Source organism: Sparus aurata, chromosome 17 (assembly GCF_900880675.1).
Source record: "Sparus aurata chromosome 17, fSpaAur1.1, whole genome shotgun sequence".
NCBI lineage: Eukaryota > Metazoa > Chordata > Actinopteri > Spariformes > Sparidae > Sparus > Sparus aurata.
In genome coordinates, this window is record NC_044203.1 from 29,473,916 (window position 1) to 29,500,963 (window position 27,048).

Consider the following 27,048-nt stretch of genomic DNA (forward strand, 5'->3'; position numbering starts at 1 on the left):
TTTGGCAGCCTTGGTGGCTTTTATTAACAAATTAAAAAAGATTTGTGTTATTGCTTGCTTTAAATGAGCATTGACATTTTCTTTTTTTGTGTTTTTTTTATTTTTATTTACCCACTTTCCTTCCTACATTTCCCAGAATGCCTTTCATTTTGACGAGAACGTTTTGCATTTAATTTGAAGTGAGAAGAAGACGCGCGGTACAAGATGCTGATTTGTTCACTGAAAGCATCAAATGTCTGCTCAGACTCATAATCTTGTTGATTTATTTCTTTTAGACGACTTCAGATTTTTTTCAACCAAAGCTCTTCAACAGCTGTTGCTGCGTCACTTTTTGAAACAATGCCCAGGTTTGGCGTCTGCTGGTGCACAAACCGGTGTATCGGCTTCATCCGCTTTAGAATTTGCCTTTTAAAGGACAAGTTCAACCAACATGAAAATTAAGCTATTATTAAGTCCGCTCACTGGCATGCCAATGGAAAGTTGGGCATAGTTTCACAATCATAAGTCATTAATGGAGCTTTACAGCAAAAGGCATTAAAGCATTCTCCTAAACATCCGGAGCAGACGAGGACTTCAGTATAATTCAAGTCTCCGGAATCCAAGAGATCCCAAATTGATCCCAAAAAGACGTTATTTAAACGATTGTTAAGTTAAAATCTTCACTGTAACTGTTAAGCTAGAAGCTTTAGTGTGCAACCTGTCAGGTCAACTGCGGGTCGAGGGTATAAATAACCTCTTTTCAAATCAATTTGTGATCTCAGGGTTTCTGGAGACTTTACCCTGGACGAGCTGTATGAGGCCATTTTATGTTTTTTGGTCCTCGGCTGCTGCAGTTGTTCAGGAAAATGCTGCTCTGCTGGGTAGTTCCAGAAATGTTTTGTGCACCAGTAAAACTTAACTCGTCCTTCCATCGGCAAGGAGGTGAAGAGATGATGATGATCTTTAAGCTTAGATCTGGAGAACAGTCTGACATTAGACTCTGTGGGACTGAACATAACCTGACATGTACTGCTGATGTTTTAAATGGCTCAGAAATCTTCCACGCACACAGCTGCCATCGTAGTCGCTGCACAGCGTTTCATACTGACATCAGCTCGTCAGCCAATTTTCCACAGGAATGTAAAAAATAAAAACCGCCACGAAACAACAGAACGAGCGCAGAAATGACCCCAATACCACAATGTGTTTGTTTTACAGTGCTGAAGTGGTTTAACTTGTTGATCTTGATGCAGGAAACTGCAAACTGTAGGCCTGCGCTGTCTGCGTTTTCCTACATGTGACTCTGAGCTCATATGGCTGCATGAGTGCTTTCTCTCGTAATGCGTTACCACCCATGTGACAGGCAGAGCTTGTCACTTTTCTCACATTGACAGCTGGGTGACAAACCACCCTCATCTCACCTGCTTTTCTTGCTCACAAACTTGTGCTGTGACGACAGCTTCCTGGTCCTCGACGCCGAGCCGGCAGGAGCCACACACGGCAGGTCCAGAGGTCGCTGCTGGGGAGTCCACAGCATTTCATCCATCAAGTGACAGCACGCTCTTTGCCCCAATGTAGGACAGGTCCATAAAAATGTCAGCTTCTGTTGTAAATGAGTGCACATACATACTTAACCACATGTACGCATGCATACATATAAAGGGTGTTTTTCAACCAAACTTCATTCAACACACCATGTGTTTTTTCTTTGGTGAGAGCCAATATGCGGCGGTGCCAGAGCAAAGAACTTCAGCATCTCCATTTTCACAATAAAAATAGGAAAATTACTTCTGCTCTCTGGAAAATCTGTGTGCCTGAGATGACAATGTGATGATGTCAGGCCTGCTATTAAACACGAGAGTTTAAAAGACTGGAGATTTGGTCTGATGGAAGCCACAGTCTGCAATTGCGGTCAATAAAAAGAACATGTGAATTGTCCTACGAGGTCACAAAGCCTAATGGCTGGTTTTGATCTTTTGCCTTCTGCAGATGTGAGGACACCACGTACAGTAACCAAAGAAGCATTTTGTCGTCTTGATCGTCGAAGCTCTTCTGGTCTGTGTCACGCCACTGTGTCAAAGGCAATGCAGCACTTGTACAGTACAATGCAGTGAATGTATGTCGTTGTGAGCGTGACTGGTTTCACAACTTACTAATCCTCTGGAAATATTTCAAGTCTGTTAACCTAACATGACAGTCAGGTGAAGTAGACTTTAATCTTTTACTTTTCAGTCTCTTTCGAAAAATAAGTGCTTTAAGGAAAATTAAGTCTGTGTCGAGGTCAGTCCCCCTCACATTGTGCCATATTGGACATTCTGCTTCAGCCCACAGAGCTAACACACATCACCTGTCCACTGTTTACATTGCAGTGCACAGTAACCCAGAGATTAGTCCGTGTCAGAACTGGGTCACTTCACAATCTCTTCAAAGCAGTTTTTTTCCAGTCATTCATTAGAAGATGAAAAAGTTGTAATCGACCTTTTTGTATTGATATATTATTCTGTAATTCTGGGTTACAGTGTGAAGATCTTTGCTGTGTTTTAACCCCATTGAATAAGTTTGCTACTGTCTCCTTATGTGGCTCATATGGAACAACGTACCTCAGGATTATGTTTGATTATGTTACGGGTCCCGGCTGCTTTACTGAACTTGAAATCAAGTTTTATTGTGGACTGCTGAGTCATCTGTTTTAAATGTGACTTTCTTTGATTTTATTTTAAGGTTTTACTCAATTTGAATTAATTTTTTTCAGTATTTCAAAGGTGTAATCTGCCACCTGTTGAATTCATACTCTAAATAAATAAATGGGGGGCAGCATATCACCATAGTTACCGCTTACTGCCTCTAAGTGTAGCTGCCTTTGCTCAGTTAGCTGCGCAGCTAGCCGTCTGGACTGCAAGCTGGGGACCAGGGTAGTGTCGGTGGTCATACAGCTAGCACGGGAGCTTTGGATCGGGACAGGCTGGGGCTCACTGGTTAGCATGCTAACATCAGTAGATATCTCTGCAATGACATCATGATCAAAACTGTTATTTCTGCACATTCTTTTTATCATTTTAATACATTTTTTTAATGTTTTTATCTTCAATTCTTACCGATTGCATCTTTAACTTTTTATCTTGGCTTCCTGTTTGTTTCTTGCCTCAGTTTGCATTTGGAGCTGCTATTATTCTGACATTTATTTATATTGTATCCACAAAAATGTCTATAATGATAAGTTGTAAATGGTTTGTCATCAGTCAGCAGTCGATTTGAGTGAACTCAGAGTGACTCCGAGCTCGGCCTGTGCGGATTAATTCAGCATTGTACAGCGCTCCCCTCTTTACAGGGCACTCCAGCTCACATGCTCCACGTGTGACATGTTTTTCCTATACTGCCCGTGCGTTGAACGCATAGTGACAGGCTGTAAACGGCATTCACACCCACACAGAGCATGCCACCGTCAGAGCCCCTTTGTCCTGCGTGTTGCTGGTGGAATATAGCTGTTGTCATTGTTGACTTTATGGTTTTTGTGCACACAATGCTTAGCCCCACTTTTCCTTTTAGCCACCCACGGATGAGGGGTCCTGGCAGGGACAAGGTCATTTCAGAGGGGTACTGTGTGGTGTTTGCATTGTTTGGAAGCTGCTGTATATTCTGCTTTTCACTTTGAGCAGCAGATAAGTCAAACTTTAAATATGCTTGGTGCCAGTGGGCAAGAGACATACTGACATACTAGCATGTTGTGTTCAGTCTACTCACCACAGTGAATACTATTCAGTCTGTGAAAACAGTTGTTTTAATGTCTTAAGTGGTTATGAAAGAGGAAGTTCGAAAAAAGAAAATCGCTCTACTGACTTAACAGGGAACTCCTCTGAACTCACACATACAGTAGTATTTCCCATGAGCTATAAACAGACTCTGATGTGTAAATAATGGTTGTAAAAGCCTCTTGAGCTTATTGAGAGCTGCACGGATAAAATACCTCACGTTATGTCCTCTGAGTCAGCGTCAGTTGAGGCTGAGGGCGTGGCATGGATTTACAATTAAAATCTGGATACAATTAGTGGCACATTAAGCTAAGAAAGTTAGACCATAAAATTAACCAGATTATCCTCGTTGGGGGGCTGATTTGCAAGAGAGAATTCTGCCGACCAAACTTAGGGTTTAGTGCCCGGCTAACTTTAAATATGAATAAGATATTGTAATGATTGGGCTCTTTTAGAGTTTCCAAATGTTATCGGACCAAACGGTTCAAATCAGGTAGTGAAACGAGTCATTTCGAGGAGTTGTGATGCCCTTTTAGGACGTTATTTTAATGTTAAAGGTCCAGTGTGGAAGACTTATTGGCATCTAGGGGTGAGGTTGCACCTTCCCCTTCCCCAAAACATGTTGGAGAAACTTTGTTGGCTGTGAAAATGTGAAAAAGGCGAAAGCTCCTCCCTTGTCAGTGTTTAGTTTGTCCTTTCATGGCTACTGTAGAAACATGGTGGTGCAACAAGGAGGACTCTGTGGAAGAGGACCCACTCCTTCTGTAAATATAAAAGTCTTATTCTGACGTAACGAACACTGTTCTTAGTTTCGGGTGATTATACAGTAGTGAAAAATAATCATGACTGTTTTATTCCATTTCTACCATTTATATTCCCTTAAATCCTGCACACTGGAGCTTTTTTAACTACATATTTCCCTTTAATACATGCCGGCTGATTTCACTGGTATATGTCAGGGGTTTGAAGTAATATCTTGAGCATCTGTTGCTCTGGCTTTTCTTTATAAATGAGTGAGAAAAATTGTCATAATCTTGACTATAGGTTCCTCCAGAGCTACAGAGGATTATTGAAAAGTCAGCTTTTTCTGTATCTTAGCTTAGCTTATGAAATGTTCTGGATAAAATCCGTTAATGTGTTTCTGACCACTCAGTGGACAAACTGTCACTGTTGAAAGTTAGTTATCTTTGCTTTTAAAAATGAAGCACCAGTGTTGAAAGTCTTCTTTTTTGTGTTCTGCGTCACTAAATCCAAACTGCTGATTTACTGAACTCTGTGGATTATTTGAGAGCAAACAAGTGATATTAATGGAACTGAGAGTTCAGTGGCCCCTCAGAGTTAAAGGAAGTGTGAAGACCTTTGCTGGTTTGAGCACATGACGAGACAATATGACACGTGAATCATTGTGTCGTGCTGCTGAACATACATGAGCCTCACACTGGTCTGACTGTGTGTGTGTGTGTGTGTGTGTGTGTGTGTGTGTGTGTGTGTGTGTGTGTGTGTGTGTGTGTGTGTGTGTGTGTTATGGTGAATCAGCTGTTCGTGGATATTGCTGATACCGGTGTTGTAGACTGAGAGTCCTGAAGTCTTCTAGGATCAGTTTGAGAGTTGGGAGTTGGGAGTTGAGTATTGAGTTACCTCTGGGTAGTCATTACATAACTCGCACACAAATACACCCACACAAACACAAGCACGCTCGATACTGAAGTGCGTCTCTGTTCGCTCCCCCTCCGCTATCTTATTCTCCAGAGGCGATCCCCTCCCCGCAATCAAGTCCAATTATTTCGGGAACAGAACTGTGTTTTGTTCTTTGATCTGGCCCTCGGGCTGAACTCCGGCTTTTTTCTTTCATTTCTCTGTATCTACTTATATTGTTTTCCATAGTACGGCTGTCGCTAAGGGTTATTTTGTTTAATGATTTATCTGCTGATTATTTTCACAATTAATCGTTTTAAATGTCTCATCACAATTTCCCAGAGCCCAAAGTGACGTCTTTAGATTGCTTTTCTTTTGTCCAACCAGCAGTCCATAATAAAGCCCGACCGATGTATAAACTGGAGGATGATCTCTGCCTTTGTTAATCAATATCAGTGTATTTGCTGTGTTGTAATAGATTATAATGCAGTTAAAGATGCTTGGGATCTTTTTTAATGATTAGGTTCCCAGTAAAGTTTCATGTTACAGCCATTTTACAGACGGTCAAGTTAAAATAAGTTCCTGATAACATCATTTGAGGGATCACTGCAAAAAAATGTGTTTTTCATCGGCTGATGTATCTATCGTAATTCTTTGCTTCATAAAAATTGTATCGGTATCGGCCCCAAACATCGAGTATCATTTGGGCTCTAGTTCAGAACCCAAAGACTCCTTATTTACGATTATAAATGAGAAAGTTAAGCAGCAGATCATCACATTTAAGAAGCTGGAACCAGCTAGCGTTTGACATTTTGGCCTGGAAAATGATCATTATTAAAATAGTTGGTAACTAGGTTCTTCCGGTCGACTTATCGTCACGGCTCACGTCCACAGTTTGAGCTCTTCTGTCTGTCTCAGTCTCTCTTGTTGAGAGAACCTTTTGTTTGTTGCATTTGACAAACTGCTGTCCTAACATGAAAACCTGAACTTTACTCCCTGACTGTGTGTCAGCTCTCTTTTCTGTCTCTCTCTCGGCTCCACAGCGTTGATAGTGTATCTGCGTGGACTTTAGCTGGAGGTCACACTGCAAACATTTGTGCTGATGTTCGGATGATAAAGTCACTGAGTGGGAAGCTCTCTCTTTAATGTTTTTCCTGGAAGTGGAGAGCTTTTACTGGACAGCGGGAGAACGGGAGAAATCAATCGTAGTCTTCAACATTTTCCACATTTATAACATTCAGTGAAACTTGAAGAACATCATTAGGCAGTGACGGCATGAAAGGAATTATTTTATTGTGCATTATTCTTTACGAGCTCATCCGCTTGCCTGTTCACTAGTAACGGAGAGGTTGATAGACTTTCCTTAAAAAGTGGTTTCAGACTCTCTCCACCTCCCTACACTTTCTGTAGACAGCGAAATTATATTGTAAAATGAATAAATTTGGCCATGAAAATCGTTTGGGGAAATTCTGATATTGTGACAGCCCTAAATAAGATGAATTACAAGTTAAGCTTCATTTTTGGCCCTCTGACGTCAAAAGTTTGGCCTACTCTGATGAAAATAAAACTGTGTGCTTTCCTGTCATGGGACCCTGTGTATCTGTGTCATAAACGTTACTGTATGGGAGATGGAACATTGCATGAGTCATGGACCACAGATACGGTTATTTTCTTTCCTTTCACATCTGTGACGTACTCGTCAGTCCTGAAAGTGAAAGTGCAATTTAAACTTTAGTGTTTTATTTAACTCTTTATCTTGGTTGTTAACTTGATTCAGGTAAAGTTTTATTCTTTGTATCTATTTCATCATCAGTCATTTAGAGTATTAAAAGCCTGTTATGAAAGTCTCATTAGGATCCGATCTAGATTTGACTTTTTTTCCAATAGTGAAACATTTCTTCGCCACTTGTGATTATGATGCAGTTGTATTTAAAATATCTTCATGATGAGAAATGGTTAAACTTTTCTCCTCTGTGAACTTTGAGGCTCCTTGTTGCACATTTTTAGTGCATTTCTGGTAACAACACACAGGCCTTTGACATCTTCACACCCCATTTCCTGTCGATTTTCTCTTTCCTCCGTCCGTCCACCCATCCATGCCTCCCCCTCGTCCAGCTCCCCCTCGATGTCAGTGTGCCAGTCGCTGTTCGGAAGCCCTCGCTCATATCTCGGCTGTATATTTATCTCCCTGCGCTGCATTCCCTGCAGCCTAATAAGGTCCGGCTACAAAGAGAGAGGGAGGGCACGGAGGGCGAGGGGAAGATGGTGGGAAAAAGGTTGGACAATAGGAGTGAAAAGTATTTTCCCACAAATTGGTTTTGGTCTGTGTGGTTCTGTAAGCATGTGTGTTTTTTAAAAAGAGGCCACACAGTAGAGGACTAAAGGACAACATAGAATAAAGGGACCATGATAATGTCGGCCTTTAGGTCGACTTGTTCCCAGATGTTGGGTAGCCTTTGATGTAAAGCAGGGTAAACACTATGTGATGATATATGTCCGTGTAAATGTGACAGACGGAACAAAAAAAGTACAACATGAAAGTACTTCAAAGTCTGTTATGATGTGCTCCAACTTTCATTTTTGTGGGTGCTTTGTCTTGATTGTTCTGGTTCTATTCACCTCATCAAAAACCTCCGACAGAAAAGACTATTATTTATCACGCTTGTGTCCTCACTGAGTCCATCACTAGGAGAGCGTCCCTGAAACACAACCACAAACCATCGCACCACATCCCGAACTCTCCCTTCTCTTTCACTATTGCTTCCTCTTCACTGCTGGGTGTTTTCTACATCACACACCGCTGTCTGGAAGCCGGGCCGCGGGGGGGATTTCTGTGTTTTTCAGTACTACTCAGCTGTGAACTGTCACCTGATCCGTGATGCGCCTTCAGCCGTGCAGCAGATTAGATTACCACAATAATCACCAAAGTCCCCCCGCCGTGTAGCTTTCATTAACTGCCTCCCCTGTCTCGGCCTTCAGAAATGCCCCAACACAACATGGAGAGCACCAGGAGCCAGTGGCAGCAGGGGATGCGGCCGCCGTGGATCAGCAGAGTGGCTGGAGGGCAAAGTCCCGCCTCCTCGGGGGCGGAGTCGGATACGGAGAGCAGCAGCACGGAGAGCGAGAAGGTGAGTGAGGGAGATGAAGCTGGTGATGGTGGAGTGAGTTGGCTCTGTAATGCTAAACAAAGCAGTGGTGGTAAGAAGAAAGAAATGTTGCACCAGTGAATCATCATCCCGCATTTCTAGACTGTTGACTGTTGTAAAAGCCTGTCTGTGGTGACTTGGTCTCCTTTTTCCTCCCGTTTCTGTCAGACCTGCATTAAAAAGCTGGAATCGGGTTCACTGAGGGTTCTGCCGTCAGTCTCAATGCTCCAACGGCGAATCACAGATATCGACCAAAAGAAGGAGGAGCTGAAGATAGAGGTGAGCATGTTAGACGAATGTGGCCACAACACATTTAAAGATAAATGATGTAACAGCTCTGCATTAAAATGTCTAAAAGGACTAGTTAACGTAAACTATTGGAAATATTTCTAGCAAATTTTCAAACCCAGAAAAATCTGTAAAATCTGTAAGTGATGATGCATTTGTTTAGTCGTCTGTCGCTATAACTTCTGGGAGAGAGTGCGGAGTGAAGTCAGCGAATGAGTCTAAACATAATGTGAACAAAACTTTAAAACATGACATCGTCTGTGACCACGTCTGTCTGAGTCACGTAGATTTAACTCCCGCGTTCCCAGGATGCTTAATGTCTTTTGTTCATAGACGTTTATGTATGACATCATATTGTCATAGGTTTATTTGCTCTTGCCCTTGTGAAATTAAATGAATAAGAAAACTGAACTTGGGAAGCTCTCGTCATTATTTTGTGACGTTTCATGAATAAATTGATGATTAATCGATTCATTGAAAAATAATCTGCAGATGAATTGATATGGAAAGTTGCAGCTCAGGAATGTATTAATAAGTAAGGTATCTTCACCATCTGTTGCCCATCAGGTTGTTCTGGTTCCACTGAAGCTGCAGCAAATTAGCAAGAAAATACTAAAACAATTTCTATTGTCTCTGCTGAGGTCCGCACATTTAAATCTTTCCAAACACCGACTCGGTCACGGTGGAGGAATGCATATCTGTGACTTGCTCAACATCTGGTCAATATGAATCAGCTCGGCTGCGTCTGCTGTCCTTCCAGCTGCAGCTGGAGATCGCCCTGCTGCAGGGTGAGCTGCAGACGGAGAAGAAGCAGCTGCACAGACACACACAGAGGCTTCAGGCTCTACAGCTGGAGAGCAGACGGACGGAGAGGCGCACACACACCGACAGAGGAAAGGTATTGTGTAATGAGATAAATCTGTTTGGTTTTACAGTGGTTGAACATTGTATCATCTGCATTTGTGATGTTTGATGCGATGATTTGCGGTGTTCTGTAATGAATCACGACCAACTGAATTACTCCTTTCCTTGGAGACAGTGAAGACTAAAAGTGTTGATTTAACATTCAAATGGTGTAACGGGAATATGACAGTCACAACAGAAGAAGCTGGCCTGAGGGGTTTCACAAGAAGAAAGGTGTGGGCTCAGTAATGTTCCACAAACATCAACACAAGATCATGTCGATGATAAGTCACTTCCCGTGCAGGGATTGTTGGAGTAGAACCAGTTTGAATTTGATGTCTGCGGTTGTTAAGAACCAGATCTGTTAATGATATGGTTGTGAATCTGATCTGTTGTTGACGTATTTTTGTCCACTCGGAAAAGGTTTTTGTTTTGAATGTTAGCTGATGACCTGCTCTTGCTTCACCCCTTTTCTTGCCATGTGTGTGACTGCAGGAGCGAGAGCGCCTGGAGGAGGAGAGACGCAGGGTGGAGGCGCTGAAGACGACGTGTGAGGAGAAGGAGAAACTGATCCCCGGTCAGCCAGAGAGCCAGAGAGAACAGCTAAAACTGCAGCTGCAGCAGGTGAGCGGCTGAGGATAGACTCAACATTCAACATTGGTCACTTCAACTAAAGAAAATCACTGAAGCAGTCTCGCTAGATGTGGCAACAAGTCTGAACTGAGTGAGTCTGCAGCAGCACAAAGGTGAAAGAAAACCTGTAGTGTGAAAGAGAAAGAATCGTACTCCTCCTTTTGAAACACTGTGAAAGAAAGTTGTTGTTGTTGGGAGTCTTCTCATGTCAGATAAGTCTATAAAATCTATTCTATCTTTGTGTGTGACGGGTTAAAAGCTCTCATAAAACAATATCCTGCATTAGGCCTCTGTTTCCGTGCTGCCAGGCCAGAGTGGAGCCATCAGGAATCGTAAAATAAGATACAGAATACATAAAATTCACTTCATCAGGCAGTTTTACTCTCTGTCTCACACACCATCATTAGTAAGTCTAAATGACGTTGTGCCAGAAATCCCGACAACACAGACAGCCAGTACAGCTGTAATCTGACAGATATGCTACCACGAACTCCTGGTTATAAAACTATCTAGATGATGTTATCTACATAGAAAATCTATCAGATTTTAAACGTTTCAGTTAACTGCTAAAACCAGCACAAAAATAGCCTGTGTCTATGTCCTGCTTTGGAGACGGTGCAGGTTGTGAATCTTGCATTATGAAACGTGGCCACACGGATGTTACTGAACATTTCGAGGACGGCTCTAAAGTCTCGCTGAACTTGCTTGCTAAGGAATGACTGCCAATCTAATAAATTGTTATTTGTTCTTGGCAGTGACGGATAAAACCGCAAATGATACCTCCGTTGTCTCCTGACTCCTATACGTAATGTTGTTTTTGTCTTTTTGGTTGCACAAAGTGTGATTGTTCGGTACCTGTTCGACCTGATATGTCAGTGTGTCAGGAGATGACATACAAGCACACAAAGACACACACACACACACAAGCACACAAAGCATACATTATGTTTGAGGACAGGTTTGGTGCAGTCCAGAGGCTGGTCGTCACTTTATGTTGCGACATGTCAGATTTATTCGAAGAGGTCTTTTAGAAACTGGTTTGGCACAGAGACAAACACACAGAGTTAACCTAAGACCTGAATACACACTGAACAAGAAGAGGAGAACAGGTATTTTGGTTATGTAGCAACGAGGCTGTAAAAGTTTTTTTCCCTCATCTGCACTTGTACATTTAGGAAATGTTCATTCAAGTTAATTTTCGCATTGAAGCATAAAAAAGTGCTTATCTTGACAAAATAATAAAAAATACATATTGCACAAAGTTATTTTCTGAAGTCTTTGATTCTTATATCTTCTGTCATGAGGAAGAATCTGCATCTTACGGCAGAGAAACTCACCTGGCAAGGAAGTTAAAAAAAGAAACATCTGGAGTTTTCCTTTGAAATAGCAGCTGTCGTTAACGTAAATAGAACTTGTATCTGGTTATGAAAGCGTCTCATTTTGACACTGACGCCTCCTATATGACCTACAAAATAAATAAAACAATCAGTGAGAAGATCGTACGACAGACACATTACCTCGCGGCCATGCATTTCGAAATAGCTAGATCAGAAGATCTGTACGGCAGGAGGCAGTGATGCTCATTTTTGTCCACAGGGGCGGGCAGAAACAACAAAATGGAAAACTACTATAACCAATTTGTGGAAGAAATTTACTTTTTTATAATTTTGGTTCAGCAAATAAAGGAACTAGCCTGGAGTGTGCACCATTTTGTAAAAAAAAAAAAAAAAAAAGACTCCCGCACACTGTCCACTTCACTTTCAGTTAATTTTAATGACAGCAGCGTTTCGGTACTTAGACCTTCATCAGCTTATCAGATAACCTAACGAAGGTCTAAGTACCGAAACGTTGCTCTCATTAAACGTAATTGCAAGTGAAGTGGACAGTGTGCAGGAGACTTTATGCTGATTTTGTCGGCCTTCTATCTTCTCCTGCTCAACCTGATGATCTTAAGGTGTGCAAAAGCTGGTTTGCACATCAAAACAACTGTACTCTCTAAAATGATTTTTGTTGCTTTAACTACAGTCTTGTCTTTGAGAAAATAGTTGAAAAACAAACTGAGACAAGAGAATTACTAACGTGACAAACTCAGAGAGCAGTTTATCTCAGCACTTAAATCATACAAATAAAGTCTAATCAGCTGCTGTTATTTTAGTCTGATTTCTCTGTCTTCATTGCAGGAGAAGGAGGTGATGGAAGCGGCAGTTCGGGCCTTCGAGGACTGGGAGTTTAGTGTTCTGGAGAAGGAGGCCGGCATCGACGAGGAGGACGAGAGCGTGGCGGACAAAGAGACGGAGGGAGGGAGCGAAGGGGAGGTGGAGAAGGAAATCTCATGTCAGCAGCATGTGGTCAACGCTGCGCAGGTAAACAAGAAGTCTCAGAAGGAATCTTTCCTGAGAATTTCACAGCTGCTCCTGTCGAGCTATACGGGTTTCTGCGGCTTATCTGTGTGTCATGTGCTTCATGCTGCAGGCGAGCGTGGGATTAACCCCGCGCACAAAACTTCCCCTTAGTACAGATTTATGACGTCAGGCTTGTGAACGGGGCAGGTGGACAGAATAACAGGAAAAGTCACAGTCCAGTAGAATGGAATGCAAAAAGTGCGAAAAACATCTACATGAACCAAAAAGCCCTTGAGGTGTCAGAGACAAGTGGTGCATTTGTTTCACATTATTAGGTGTTATATAGTGTTCCTGTTATTTAGTCCACCCTCTGGACACACATACACTGCCATGAAATATAGTAATTGGCCTTAAATGTGTAAATGTTCATTTCATCTAAAACTTTTGATTTTTAATTTAAGAACCAATGATACTGTTTTAGCGTTAAAGGGACAGTTCACCCCAAAAATAATAATAGGTATTTTTCCTCTTACACAAAGTGTTATTTAACTATTTAGATTGTTTTGACGTTTTTGGGATTTCTGCCTTCTCTTAAATATAATGGAACTAGATGGCACTCAGCTTGTGGTGCTCAGAGTGCCAAAAAAAATACATTTTAAAAAACTGAACAACAATGTCCTTTCTAAAATTCAAGACCAGTTTACTCAAGATGATCCACAGAACTGGTTGTGAGCAGGTTTAGGTTTGAACTATTTTTTTTCTGTGTCACTGCAGAAGGAAGTGACCGACTGCTCATGGACACGAGGCAAGCTAAAGGTTCAGGGAGTTGCAGACATTTATGTCCTATGCAGTCACGAGCTCCCGCCTTTCGTCCATGAATAGATTCGTGCTACATTTTGCAGGGTAATACGCCATATTTTCGTTGTGCTTTGAGCACCACAAGCCGAGTGCCATGTTAGTGCCACTATATTGGAGGGAACAAGGTACACAAGGTACAAGGTAAATTATGGGTCATTACAATACAGGGTTGCTTGATGGTATGAACTTTGGAAGAGCTACGGGTCGCTGCATCGTCCATGCGCCATCATGTAAAATCATCAAAACTCTGCAACTCACAAAATATAATCTGGATGGATAAGTGCCGCTACAAGTAAGAGGAAGATGATGTGTATTTGATTTTGGGGTGGACTGGCCTTTTCAGTAACATAAAACATAACAGTAACAACAACCTTCATCAGTGATTAATTGTCTCTCTCAGCCTCCGCTCTTCTTCTAGACCAGAAACTGACGAAGAAATCTGTATGTTCACCACTGTAAAGAGTAAGACGAGCCGTCAGAGCAGATGTTTGCAGCTGCTTTTTTTCTCTTCCGTTTGTGACTGAAATGTTTGCCGCCGTCCTCCAGCTGTGAGCTCCTGAAATTAATTTTTCTTCTTTTCAGGGTTAAAATAAGGAAAGCGCAGACCAGAGAGTGAGCTGTGAGGCCACAACTCTGAGCTCCTCCTTCACTAATCACAGAGTCGGTGGCATTGATCAAACAAATATTGCTCGGATGCTATTTTGCACGACGTACGCACACTCTCCCATCCCGTCACAGTCCATATATGCCATTGCAGGTTGAGACTTGTGCCCCCCCCCCCCCCCGCTGCAAACACCAGACATGAACTCTTAACCTGACTCCCACCATCACATGACTGTATACAGCAAGCTTAATTACATCAGAGGCCACCATGAGAGAGAGAAATCAAAGATAAGTCAGAGGGAACGCAGAGCAGCAAAGACACAGTGGATAAGATGGGAAGATAAGATCTATGAGGGGATTTGGAAGGTTTTGGAGCGAGGCTACGTTGTCATGGCTCATGATACTGTAATCAGGGTTATTTTGTTCAATAAAGAGATTAAACATTTTTATTAAGTTACTCACAGAAACACACGAAATAGGTGTGTCTTCCCAACTACAGTTTAGGTCTAAACCAACGATAATGCCACCATATCATGTAGCCAAATGAAAAGGATTTCTCTGGGATTTCACATTAAGCCTAAAACCTGTTTAGAGGAGCAGCGTGCATGAACGAGGCCTGTGATTGGCCAGACAGTTAACGTTTGAATAGAGCAGGCTTGATTGGACGTGCCAGAAAGCAGAGAGACAGCAGAGCGCCCGGTGATGTTTATAAGCCAAGTTAATGATTGACATTTTTGAACAGTTCATTCTGCAGAAATAAAAATCTCAAGAAAACTCAAAGGCACTCTCATTTCATCGATACATTTCATCATGAGTTGGACGTGTTTCGACATCGAGCCTTCGTAGTGGCAGCTCGCTGCTCCGTGGCGACTGCTCGATACCGAATCGTGTCACATTTGTTTTTAAGGTCTAACACGAGCATGATGTGCAAATTGCAAACATGTATTGAATAATTAAAGAAAATGTCTTGGAGTTTTCTCATGATTTTTGATTTTTTTTTTTGTCTACATTGTCTTATCCAAAGTGTGCCTCCAACAAACTCAAAACCCGACTGGGAAGCACTTCTCGCCTTACATTTTATTACTTCACTCTGCAGTTTTGTAATGGAGACATGGGGCAGATATGGGAACTCTTCAGATAAGGATTCACACGATCATCTGAAGAGTCCTGGAACTTGTCCGGACGCGCAGGATGAATCTTAGATTCAAACCGCACCGATGGCGCCAACTGTTGAGAAACTGGCGCTCTAGTGTGTCTTTTGTATTCGATAGTGATTCATTGACCCGAAAGTTGTTACTTCTGCCAAGCGGGTCGTGTTCTCACCTGTGTCCGTTTGTTGGGTGGTTGGTTTTTGACTTGATGATGGTGCTGGAATAAAAATCAGAGGATCAAGTTTGTATCAGTCGGCTGGTGTGATCGGCTGATATTGGCCTATCCCAGATCTATCAGTATCGGTGTACATGTTGTGCAGAAAACAGTGTTTGGGGTGATTTATAATTATTATCTTTGAGTGACGTTTGGAGAAGAATCAAAGTAGTTGGCAATTAAGTTTCTTTCGATTGACTCTTTGTTCGAGCTGCAGCTGGGATCCCATGAGATGTCGATCCATCCAAAAGCTGTCGAGATATTTCTCTCAAAACCACAAATGTCAACCTCGTGGTGGTGCTTTAATGAAAGTCATTCAGTAAAACATCCTATGAAACTCACGTATGGAAACGATTTCTAAAGCCTTCACTATGTCCAAAGATTCTCTGAGAACAACTGTATAACCTTTTTCAGGATGGATGTTTGTTTACATCCTCACACAGGAAGTTTCAAATTCCACAAGAACATATGAGTACGGACAATAGACAGACGGTGGAAATAATAAAGACTTGTTCCTCAGTTAGCTGGAGTATGTAAGAGGAGGAGTGCAGAGCGAGAGGATGAAGAGGGGGATTGTGCGAGAGCGATGGTGGTTGACTCAGCTGCAGATGACGGTTCAGCTCTGCAGCGTCTGTCCGTCTCTCACTGTGTCACATCAGCTCCCTGCTTCAGTCCATCGTTTCTCCGAGTTACTCTCAGCCCTGTTGTCACGTGTCCCTCTCGTGCCGCTCATTAACTTGCAAATTTAGATGTTTGATTTGCATTGTGTCTCGGCCGAGGGGATCAATCCCACTCTACGTTTGCTCACACAGCAAGCAGCGATATTTACCCAGCATGATGTCACCTCATAATGAAGATTAAGTAAATCCAGACCAGCCAGATGAATCAGATACAGCAAACGAGACTTCTTCTGAGGAGAAGAGGTCGCGTGTCGGTCCACGCTGATGGGAATTATGTTGTGAATTGTCAGGAGCGAGTGCAGCAGTTGGAGAGACAGCTGAAGGAGATGGAGAGGGAGAAGGAGAGGGAGCTGAACGCCTTGAGGAAAGAGAAGAGAGACCTGGTCCACACGAATCAAACGGTAAGAGGGATTCATGAAACTGGGCACTGTCACCATCACCTCTGCTACTCAAAGACACACAGTAATATTTGATTCTGGTGGTTCTTTCATTAGTCTGTCTTCGAAGCCTTAAACATGTTTGACATTCAAATTGCTGTAGAAGATGGAAACCAACACATGTAACTAAAGCTAGCAGCTGTGGATTCCTTTGCACTTTAGTTGATTGTCTGGATTCAAAATCTAAAATTTATAAACGTGTTCTGCTCTCAGAAATCGCCAGAATGCAACCAAATACGTTGCTAGTTCACATTAGATACAGTAATTGTGTCAATGTACTGTTAAATATGTAAATTTCCAACAACCAACTAGTGGAAAACACTTTATACATTTACAAATGCAGTGTCTAAAATCTGTATTTACTATTGAACCAATCACAATGTTCTTTGGGTGAGCAATTACATAGTTCAGACACAATTTAAAAGTGTTTAGACCCCTTTTAAAATGCATGTTTGATGCTTTCATATAATAACAACACTTTCAGACTAAAGAAAATAACAGCTTGAGTGAGATGCCGCTCTGAATCAGAATCATCATGTTTGACATTATTGAACGTCAGACTTTAATTTATGTATTAGACAGCCCAAAACACAAAACTAAATAAGTGATAATGTTGCTCTGTGTCTGCTGAATGTGTCATTTGAGTAGTTGACGGCTTTTATTTTGTTATGCTGTGTTGTGTAATGATAAACAGATCACTTTGTACCTTGTAAAGAGAGGATTGTTAATTTTAAAGGGTGATATTATGTTCATGTTGCATTTAAAGGAGAACTTCGGTCGATTTAAACATGCAGCTTCATTGCTTAAGCTACCCTTGACTTGCCAGTACCGAAGACGCGAACAAATTTGGTCCAACCATTACAGAGCTCCGTGAACGAAGACTTAGCATTGAACGCTAACAGCATGGGGTCAGAACTTTACACTGTGTTTTAAGCGTCTTAACATGCTCCACATCTCACACCAAAAGTTATGCAACATCAGCAGACACCTTACAACACAGCACTGTAGCGTGTATGACTCAAAATGAATAAAAAAGTGGTAAAAATAGTGTGTTTGTGCAAGGAGCTACTTACCTGTTTGTTGACATCCGTGTGTTCCGGTAGCTAGACCAAACTAGCATATCCATCGAGTGTGCACTTAACAGACTTAACAGGCTATTGTAAGGCTCATGGCTCATGACAGGCTGTAACATGGACATGTACATTATGAACATAAACACGAAAATGCTGGATTACGTTTCCGTCTCCGCCAGTGAGGGAGTAAGTGCACGCTCGACGGATCGACCAGTTTGGTCTAGCTACCGGAAGACACTGATGTCAACAAACAGGTAAGTAGCTCCTTGCACAAACACACTGTTTTAACTACTTTTTTATTCAGTTTGAGTCATACACGCTACAGTGCTGTGTGCTATGGTGTCTGCTGATGTTGCATAACTTTTGGTGTTAGATGTGGAGCATGTTAAGACGCTTAAAACACAGTGTAAAGTTCTGACCCCATGCTGTAAGCGTTCAATGCTAAGTCTCCGTTCACGGAGCTCTGTAATGGCTGGACCAAATTTGTTCGCGTCTTCGGTACTGGCAAGTCAAGGGTAGCTTGAGCAATGAAGCTGCATGTTTAAATCGATCGAAGTTCTCCTTTAAAGCTTGTTGCACTGCCCTCAAGTGGCCAGAAAATCAGAAAATGTGGGTTTAAAGAGTCGACTACTTATTGTTTATAGGTTATAATGAGTAATATACAGAAACTTGCATGATGTGGGGCTGGGGGATATATCAGTTATGTTGTTATAGTGATATGAGACTATATATTATCTTACGTTTCTGATGTGCACAGATAAGTGTTGTCTCCTGGTTTTAAAGGCTGCATTACAGCCAAGCGATGTCATTTTCTGAACTTAACAGACTTCTACTTCCCATTTTCCCATTTCATTGTGTTCATAATTTGTAAAAGTACCAATAATTATCACTGAAATATTGTTTTAGAGGTATTTGGTCAAAAACTATTGTGATATTTGATCGTCAGCATCTTGTGATCTATATTGTGTTTCACGATATAGTCTATAAAAATGTTGCAATATTATTTTAAGGCCGTGTCGCCCAGCTGTCGTACCATGATTCTGCTTTTTTATTAACAGTCTCTGTCTGTTTTCCATTTTGTAGCATTTTCCAAATGTCGGCTGGGAGTTATTTGACCCTACATTGTAAAATGGAACACATTTTATTGTTTACATGATAAAACTTTTTAAAACATCTCATTTTAAACAGACTCCTGCCTTGTAAAAAGTAGAGGGCAATCAATGACCACGACCCGAGACGTGTTTCCCACGATTCACGGTGCAGATGGGGGGAAGAAAAGTTTTCATGTTAGGTAGCTGCTGGAAGAGACGAATGATCTGAACAGTGACCAGAACTTGTGTGTGCATCAGATGTCAGTTCTTCTTATGATATTCCTTTACATTATTTCCCTGTATTGTGAATAATAATTGATATCAGACTCAGGTGCAGGGTGTTAGTTTTTCCTTTTTTAAAAACAGTTGGCTAACATTTGGACGACAGCTCACACCACCACGTGTTATCCGTGTTTATTATGAATACTCACTGTTCCAAAGTGTGTGATTTACTCAGTCACTAATTAAGCTGCGCTGTGACTTTATCACGCAGCCAGCGGTTCGCCTTTGATCAGACTTATGGCAGCGCCGGCTGAAATGAGGAGAGCCGCACAAGGAAAAAGCAAATCAGACATGGAGAGAGAGAGAGAGAGAGAGAGAGAGAGACAGAGAGAGAGAGAGAGAGCTTAACTCAAGCTGTAGGGAGGGGAAGAACAAGAGAGGGGAGGAGTGAGCAGTGTGAGGGAGGGAGCGGCGTTTCTGAATGTGTGTGTACATGTGTGTGGATGTGTGAGAAGGAGAGAAGGCGAGCTGGGAGAAGTTTCACATCCTCGCAGCGGGCGGTAAGCTACAAAAAAAAAAGAAGAAAATAAGCGCTTGAATTGATCTGCATGGCTGAGAGGCGTTAGAGCGATGTTTGTCAGAAAGCTACCGTCATGTTTAGCTGTTCGGCTCTTCTAAAGTGAAGAGAAGGGGAACAGCTGGAGGGAGGGAGGGCAGAAGGGAGTGGCAGCACAGAGGAGGAGAGAGGGACAAGACAGCATGACCAAGTGTGTGTGGCTGAGATACGACTGCATGCTGGATGTGGATAGTTGCGTCTGAGAGAAAGCAGATTATTGGAGTCGGTTGGCTTTAAAGAATTAGTCAGATTGTATCAAGTGATGTAACGAGGATCATAAGAGGCACTGGTAATCGATTTTACTCTTGAATGTTTACACAGTGTTAGAAGAAGACAGCAACTTAAGATCTGTAACCGTCCAAACATTTCCTGTTGATGTGGGGTAATGAAAGAGACAGATAAGGGTTAAACTGTGGACTGCATGTGGCGACTGAATTGCTCATGTGTTTGTGAGTCAAGCCGGGAGGGAGGGTTGGAGGCGAAGATACTGAGGGAATGATAATGTTTTAACTCATTACGATCTCCCCCTGGAAGACGAGCTCTCATTCTCAGCCACATGTGTTATGTGAGGCGCCGCAGCTTTCATCAGTCACTGTCTTTGTTTAAATGAGTCGGCGTGACGCGAGACGATGACAGTCTGTTTGTGCCAAATTTGCCACAGTCTGACATCCATCAGATGAGTTACTGATGACATTCAGTCTGGTCCTGCAGGTTCTCAAAGAGAAGAAGCCGCTGACGGATTGGTCGAACATCACTGGCTCAGCCCCCTGCATGATGTCGCTCTCCCCTCTGACCGTACACAAGCCTCCTCAGGTACGCAGCGTGTCACCGTGGATACAGCCTGCTTACAATAAAGGCTAATCAATTTAAATGATCAGCTAATTTGCCTTTTATTTTCTTAAAGGGAAACAGATGTGAACACTTAAAATGTTTAGTTTTGTCCAACCAACAGGCCAAAACTCAAAGATTCTCTGTTTATTGTGATAGATTTTGAAGAAAACAAGCAGATGTTCAAGGTTTAGAGGCTGCAGGCTGTGAAGACTTAAAGGAAAAGTTCACCCATAAATGAAAAGTCAGTCATTATCTCCTCACCACCATGCAGATGGAAAATGGGGTGAAGTTACTTACACCCTTTTAAAGCCGAAGTCTTCACTGTAGCTGCTCAGCTAAGAGCTTTAGCACACACCCCGTCTGTAGTGGGGTCTTAAAGCTCGACGGGTAGCTCTGCTTCTCAAGTCAATTTGGGATTATGGGTCTTCTAGACACTAGATGAGCTGTTCATTTTTTGGGTGAACTTTTCCTCTAAGTCTTTTTTTTCTAAGCACTGGTACCAAAGCTTCACAGCGTACAGCCTTTTCAATGTAGATTGATCATTTCATCACCTGACAGTTAAAAGATGAAGTCGTTATGCTTGTCTCACGTCTCATACTTGCATTGTGTCGTTTTATTTTGTAGGAGCCGTGTGCCGAGTCCGTCAGTTTGCCCCGACGACGGAGCTCGCATCGCAAACTCAGCGACCGGCCGCTCTCATCTCAGGGTGAGCGGTGACCAACCCCTCTTGTTCTGTTTTCTCTCACCATTGTGCTCCGGATTTGCTTAGGCTGAGAGCGCCATGATATAGAACAATACACACTCTCTCTGCCCTCCCGTCCTCATTTTATCTGACTGTTTGCTCAGTTCCCTCCCTTGTAGTCAAATTGAAGGTGTGTCTGTGGAGGCGGCAGGTTGTTATTACGTAGGCAGAGAGCAGGATTTACCTGAACAGACCGGATGAGCCAGAGAAGTGCATTAAGCCTCAGGTCTCCTCAGTAGTATCCATTTTTCACACACACACCTATCTGTCCTCAAATAGTAAAGAGTGTGAAGATTAGCCTGATTGACAAGGTCATGTCTCGTCTTGCCAGGTGTTTGTTTTGTAACTGAACTTTCTTGATCTACTGTAATTCCTTCTGAGGCACAAATCTTCTCACGCCACATCTTATATAAAGCCATTGGCGCTGACCGATGCGTGTTGTTCCCCTGTGTCGTTCCCCATCACCTTCCTCTCTCAGGGTTGTTGAGGACGCTTCCAGACAGCCAGTCCCCCGGGGCGTTCACGTCCCCGCTGCCCTCCCATAGGCTCAGCAACGGCCACAGCAGCGGGCACAGACCTGGGACCAGCAACGGCGGCGGGCTCCTCACTCCGTGCAACAGCACGACAAGCTCTCGCGCTGCCAGGTCGGTTACCTCGCTCGCTCGTTTGATGGGTGTAAAGACCGGCTTTTTGATGTGCTGTTAGAAGCTGAATTTACAGGATGGGAGAGTGTGTGGAGATACGGTGCAGCTACCATAAAATATAATTCCAGTTTATTAAACCCTTTTGTCTTATAATAACATCGTACTCGACACAGTAATTGTTGATCTCTGGGAACATGACGATGTCGTTACAACAAACCAACAAACATGAGCTGCAGGAGGATCAGATAGCTGGTAAACAATCCAACAGTTGAACCAGATAATGTAAAGCACTTTATTTGACAGTCAAAGTAAAAGTCTGCACACTAAAATGTCTTTAATAATGTAGATCAGCTAGATCAAAGTTCAACAGTGTTTGGCCTTACTTGGCAGGTCCACCCAGGTACATATGGCGACCCATTTTAGAATTTAATTAGCCTATTTTTAACTTTAGTTTTTGTATCCATCGACGTTATCCACCATCAATCAATTTGTGGACTAACTCCCCCTCCCATCTACTGTCAGTCACGTTCTCTGGTGTTACATCCCTCCTGTAAACCCAATGACTGTGACGTGACCTCACCTACTAATGCTGATCAGTGCACGCTGGTTTTGATCGGTTACATAATTTACAACAAGCCACACGCGGCTCACCTGCCGCTATGACAGTGGCAGGTGAAAAAAATCCCAAAACGCGAGGTGTGTCTTCATGAAAAACGTACGGCTGATGAAGAAGGCGGATAACGTTGCTGTTAGAGAGAAACAGAAACGCTGTTCAAGCAGGTCAAATATCAGACAATTTGGGTAATAACTTGACCGTTCACTTTCATTTTCCTTTCCGAGCAGGTTTGAATAACTGAGGAGTTCAACTAGATTATCTGGAGGGCTTTGTTTGGAGGTAAAACTGAAAGTGAGCACAACAGAAATGTCTGTAATAATGCCAGTGTGATAGATAGTAATGGTGAGTTAAAGTAGGTCAAACATTGGAGGGTTTGTCGGAAAATCTTAAATGTGAGCTTTCATTTTCCTTTCGAAGAACTGAGGAGTTTTCTTAAAAAACCTGAATGATCGTGTGACTGGTCATGCTCCTCACCCCATGTCTTCTCAGCATGGGTTGACCTCATTCCAGATCTCATCCTGATAAGTGCAGTGTTACCATCACGGATAGAAAGGATGGCAAAACTACAAAAATAGACCAACCACAATAATCCTTCAAAGGAATTTTAGACATTTCTGGCCCGGTGACAAGAAAATATCAATAAGGCAACGAGGACTTTGACTGTGGACTCTCTCAGCGTGACCGGTTATCTGTGTCAACAGCTAACACAGCAGCAGTTACAGCAGGTGTACTGTAGTGTGTTATGATAACAGGCGGAAGCAGAGTGCAAAGCTCAGCAGCAGTTCAGTTAGTTAGTCGTGTTATTTATAGCGCCTTAAAAAACTCCCTTCCTAAAGGTTTATTTGTGATCATTAATGCATGGGAATAGTATAGTGTATATTTAGAGTGAATGTGTAAAAAAATATCAGTACACACAAAATACGCAATTAAACAAGTGATACTACGGTGTGTGATGCTGCTGCTCAGTAAATCTTTAGATATACAGGTACATTTTTAATTTGTAAGTACTGTATAAAGAGGTGAAGTCACACCCAGTGCAGAGTGCAACATGGGACCTACAGCAGTCAATGTTGAGGAACAAACACATTTATTTATCCCATTTGGGTTGTGCCGTGAATCACACATATTATGATTGTAAATTTAACAGTTAATTTTTCAACTTAAAGACCCATTTTATTTTAAAAAGTAAAATACCATTTAGTTTTGTGTGAAACCGATCAGTGGACCACATCGTCACGCTACGTATGCTGTACATCACCAACACCAACACTACGCCACTACAGCACAGAAAAGGAATTGACACATCGACAACTGCAGTTATGAGAGAAGTTAAGGTTTCGGTTATGGTCTGTGAATTTTTTTCTCAGTGGCATGTTTGTTTCTCCGGAGCAGAACTTCAATTGAATTAATAACCAGCTGAATTTCCGTGTTGCACACTCCGTATCTTCACCTTCTGTTATTCTGATTTCTGATGAATTTTAATCCCCTCACAGCCCGTCCCTGCTGGATGTCGTGGAGATCGAGAAGAAGCTGAGGGAAGCCAAGGCGGAGAGAGAGAAGCTGCTCAGAGAGAGGGTGAGTCACCTGCCGTGGGAAAACACTGGCTGACACCTTATAATCACCCGGGACATGCAGCGTTAGACACGGCCGTCTGATCACTGACACCCACTCGGCTCGCACATGATGCGCCAAGAAACCAGCCAGCAGATGTGTGGATGTTTGTAATGCATGTCTGAGATGTGGAGGGGAACGTTTATGTTCTGATTGCTGTTTTATTTTTAAAGCATATATCAAGGAATCCTTAGCAAATACAGCCGTGTTAGAGCGAGTTATTTGTGTCTTCTGATTAACAATGATACATTTGTGCACACAGGAAGAGCGAAGGCGGTTGTTGTTGGAGGAGAGAAGGCAGAGAGAGCTGAACTCTCCCAGAACAGAACCGTCGGATTCAGACACCTCACAAAGGCCAGAACCAGAACCAAAGGAGCAACGGATCCTCAGCTCTCCCCCAAAGTCCCCGGTATGTGTGAAAGGACAGCTCCCTTGAAAATGTGTTTTCTCAGTCGACTCTTTCGTCTGAGAGATAGACTGTGATAAAAAACAGCAAACGCAGAGATATTGTCTCCCACATATTCTTCTTTCTCATCAGCAACTAGCGAGTAGGTAGAAGCTTCACTCAACGATGGAATTTTACAACACAGTTTTTATTTTTGCTATTCAGCGATTGTGGTTAAAGATAGTTGATGGTTGAGATCGATTCTCAGGTCGTGCTTGTCACGCAATATGTGGAAACATTAAATCACATCATGAAAAAGCTGCAGAAGAGGCAGAGGTATCCTCATGTTTAGGTCGAGATCACTTGATCTGAATATTGGATCCTACATTTCCCAAAATGCAACTGTATGATCTGTCGTAAGATTTGCACCGTGTGGTAAAACCCACATTTTCCAAACGTTCTGTCAACATCCATTTCTGTTTATAAAAGTATATTTCAGAGTCCAAGAAGTCATTTCAGACTCTTAAAAAACAAGTGAAGCCATAATAAAGGTGCTCTGAATGTTATTGGTGTTATTTGTGGGCAGAGATGGACAGAGTACTCGACCCCAGTACTTGAGTAAGAGTACAAATACTACTGGTCAAAATTTACTCCGTTACAAGTAAAAGTAGCTCAGTCTACATGTTACTCGAGTAAGAGTAAAAAAGTACTTGCTTTTAAAAGTAATTAGGTATCCAAAAGTACATGCTTTTAAATTTACTTTAAGTAAAAGTAAGAGTAAGAGTACATTTCTTATTTTTCACATCAATGAATTACTATAATTTTTTCTAAATGAATTTAAGGACCTTTTAAATCTTTTTTCTGAGAATTAGCTCTTTGAAACCACCTGCACTGATGTGCCTGCTTTTAGAACCACAATGTTATATAAAGCCTGCAGAAACACCTATAAAAACAAATCAAATGAATGGGATCACAGGAGGACAGCAGATGTTGCAGATGCAGATGTTTATTAACAATCATTACAACTGTAACCAAATGAACCTGCACCGTCCAACTAACTCTCTATCATTTAGCTAAGTTGGGAACTGGAACCCCCTCAAAGACCAATGTTGTCCCCAGACCACTGGTGGAGAATCACTGCTTTACAAAAAACTACATCTGATGCAGCCATTGTCGCAGTTTTGTGTTGACAAACGCAGTCGAGAGCGTGGCTACTTCGGTGGTATCCGTACGGGGAGGGATGACGTATTTCCGCTTTTATGTAGATCCCAGTGGAGAGCGTGCACTGTGATAGGTTTCCTTCTTTGACAAACACAGCTTGTGTCCAATAGTATTTTAGAAAAAAAAAAAAAAAGAGCAGACCTGAAAGAAACGAGTACTTTTCAGCCTTCCTAGAAATTAACTCGAGTAAAAGTAAAAATATTTGTCTTGGAAATGTATTCAAGTAAGAGTAATAAGTACCAAAGAAATCTAATACTCAAGTAAAGCACAAATCCTCTGGATATGTACTTAAGTACAGTACTCAAGTAAATTTACTCCGTTACTGTCCACCACTGTTTGTGGGACTCTTACAACAATATCTAAACTCCAGCTGTTCCTCCAGCAGCACAGCCTGCCCCTCTTCCTCTCCCCCAACTTTGACCTGCGGGCCCACTTGGAGTCTCTGGGTCACGGCGTGTCTGGCTGCACGGACCTGCGCCTGACGCCTCGGCGCTGTGCGGGCTTCCTGACCAAACGAGGGGGGAGGGTCAAGACTTGGAAGAAAAGATGGTTCCTGTTTGACATGGACCACAGACGACTAGCCTACTATACAGGTCAGACCGGCTCGGAGAGTGGTGTGTGTGTGTGTGTCTGTGTGTGTGTGTGCATGTTGAGTGTTTGCATGAGTGAAAGCCTTCTGTGTGTCACTGAAAGGAAGTCAGGCGTGATGTAAAACACTATTGCATCAGTAATGTTGTTTTCCAGCTGCCATCCTCTGTTTGTTTTACTGTACATTCTTTGTATTTTCCAGTCGAAATAAAGAAAGCTTAAGATCATTATTTTATTGTAGGTTTTTACTTCATAGTTAAGCTGCAGATTATTACAACTTTTTTTTTCATGGTTTCTGCGGGTCATTAAAGGGGTGCTGTGAAGTTTTCAGTGAGTAAATTCAAACTCTGAATTGTGATGTTTGCCATATTAAAGAGGTAATAATACAAACTAAAATATAGATTTTTTTCTATAACTGAATAAATAAGCTGTTCTCAGAGGAAAATAAGGTCCACAGAACACTGTTTGAAGCTAGAAATGTGGCAGGGTCCGCCACATGTTCACAAAGTTAAACAGTGTGAAACTGTGTCCTTTAAGATCAGTTTGTTACTCAGTTTATTCAGTCACAGAAAAGTCAGTCAATGAAGATCTTTCTCTTCTGATTAAAATATCTTCCCCAAACTACATAGTGCACCTTTAAAAAAAAGTTTGATATTCAGTAATCTACATTTTAGACTTAAAATGCCTTAAAGTGTCTTTAAAAAAATGGTTGACTTATGAATTTTGTGTTTCTTTTATGAGGTTACGTTCATTTATGTATTACATAAATACTTGTTACACTGAAGATCCA

At 42.1% G+C, this 27,048-nt stretch overlaps 1 protein-coding gene across 3 annotated transcripts in view; it reads left to right on the top strand.

Moving 5' to 3' along the window:
• Window positions 1-27,048, top strand: part of phldb3 (pleckstrin homology-like domain, family B, member 3) — a 31,422-nt gene that overhangs the window by 2,014 nt on the left and 2,360 nt on the right. Inside the window, exons 2-13 of one of the 3 annotated variants that reach the window (XM_030392963.1) lie at window positions 8,343-8,491; window positions 8,678-8,788; window positions 9,558-9,695; window positions 10,196-10,324; window positions 12,514-12,696; window positions 16,472-16,582; window positions 20,332-20,433; window positions 21,076-21,157; window positions 21,672-21,837; window positions 23,947-24,028; window positions 24,327-24,473; window positions 26,056-26,263. In XM_030392963.1, coding sequence (XP_030248823.1) covers window positions 8,345-8,491; window positions 8,678-8,788; window positions 9,558-9,695; window positions 10,196-10,324; window positions 12,514-12,696; window positions 16,472-16,582; window positions 20,332-20,433; window positions 21,076-21,157; window positions 21,672-21,837; window positions 23,947-24,028; window positions 24,327-24,473; window positions 26,056-26,263 — 1,606 coding nt within the window. In that variant the 5' untranslated portion in view covers window positions 8,343-8,344. The other 2 variants (XM_030392962.1, XM_030392964.1) reach the window with 2 other exon arrangements.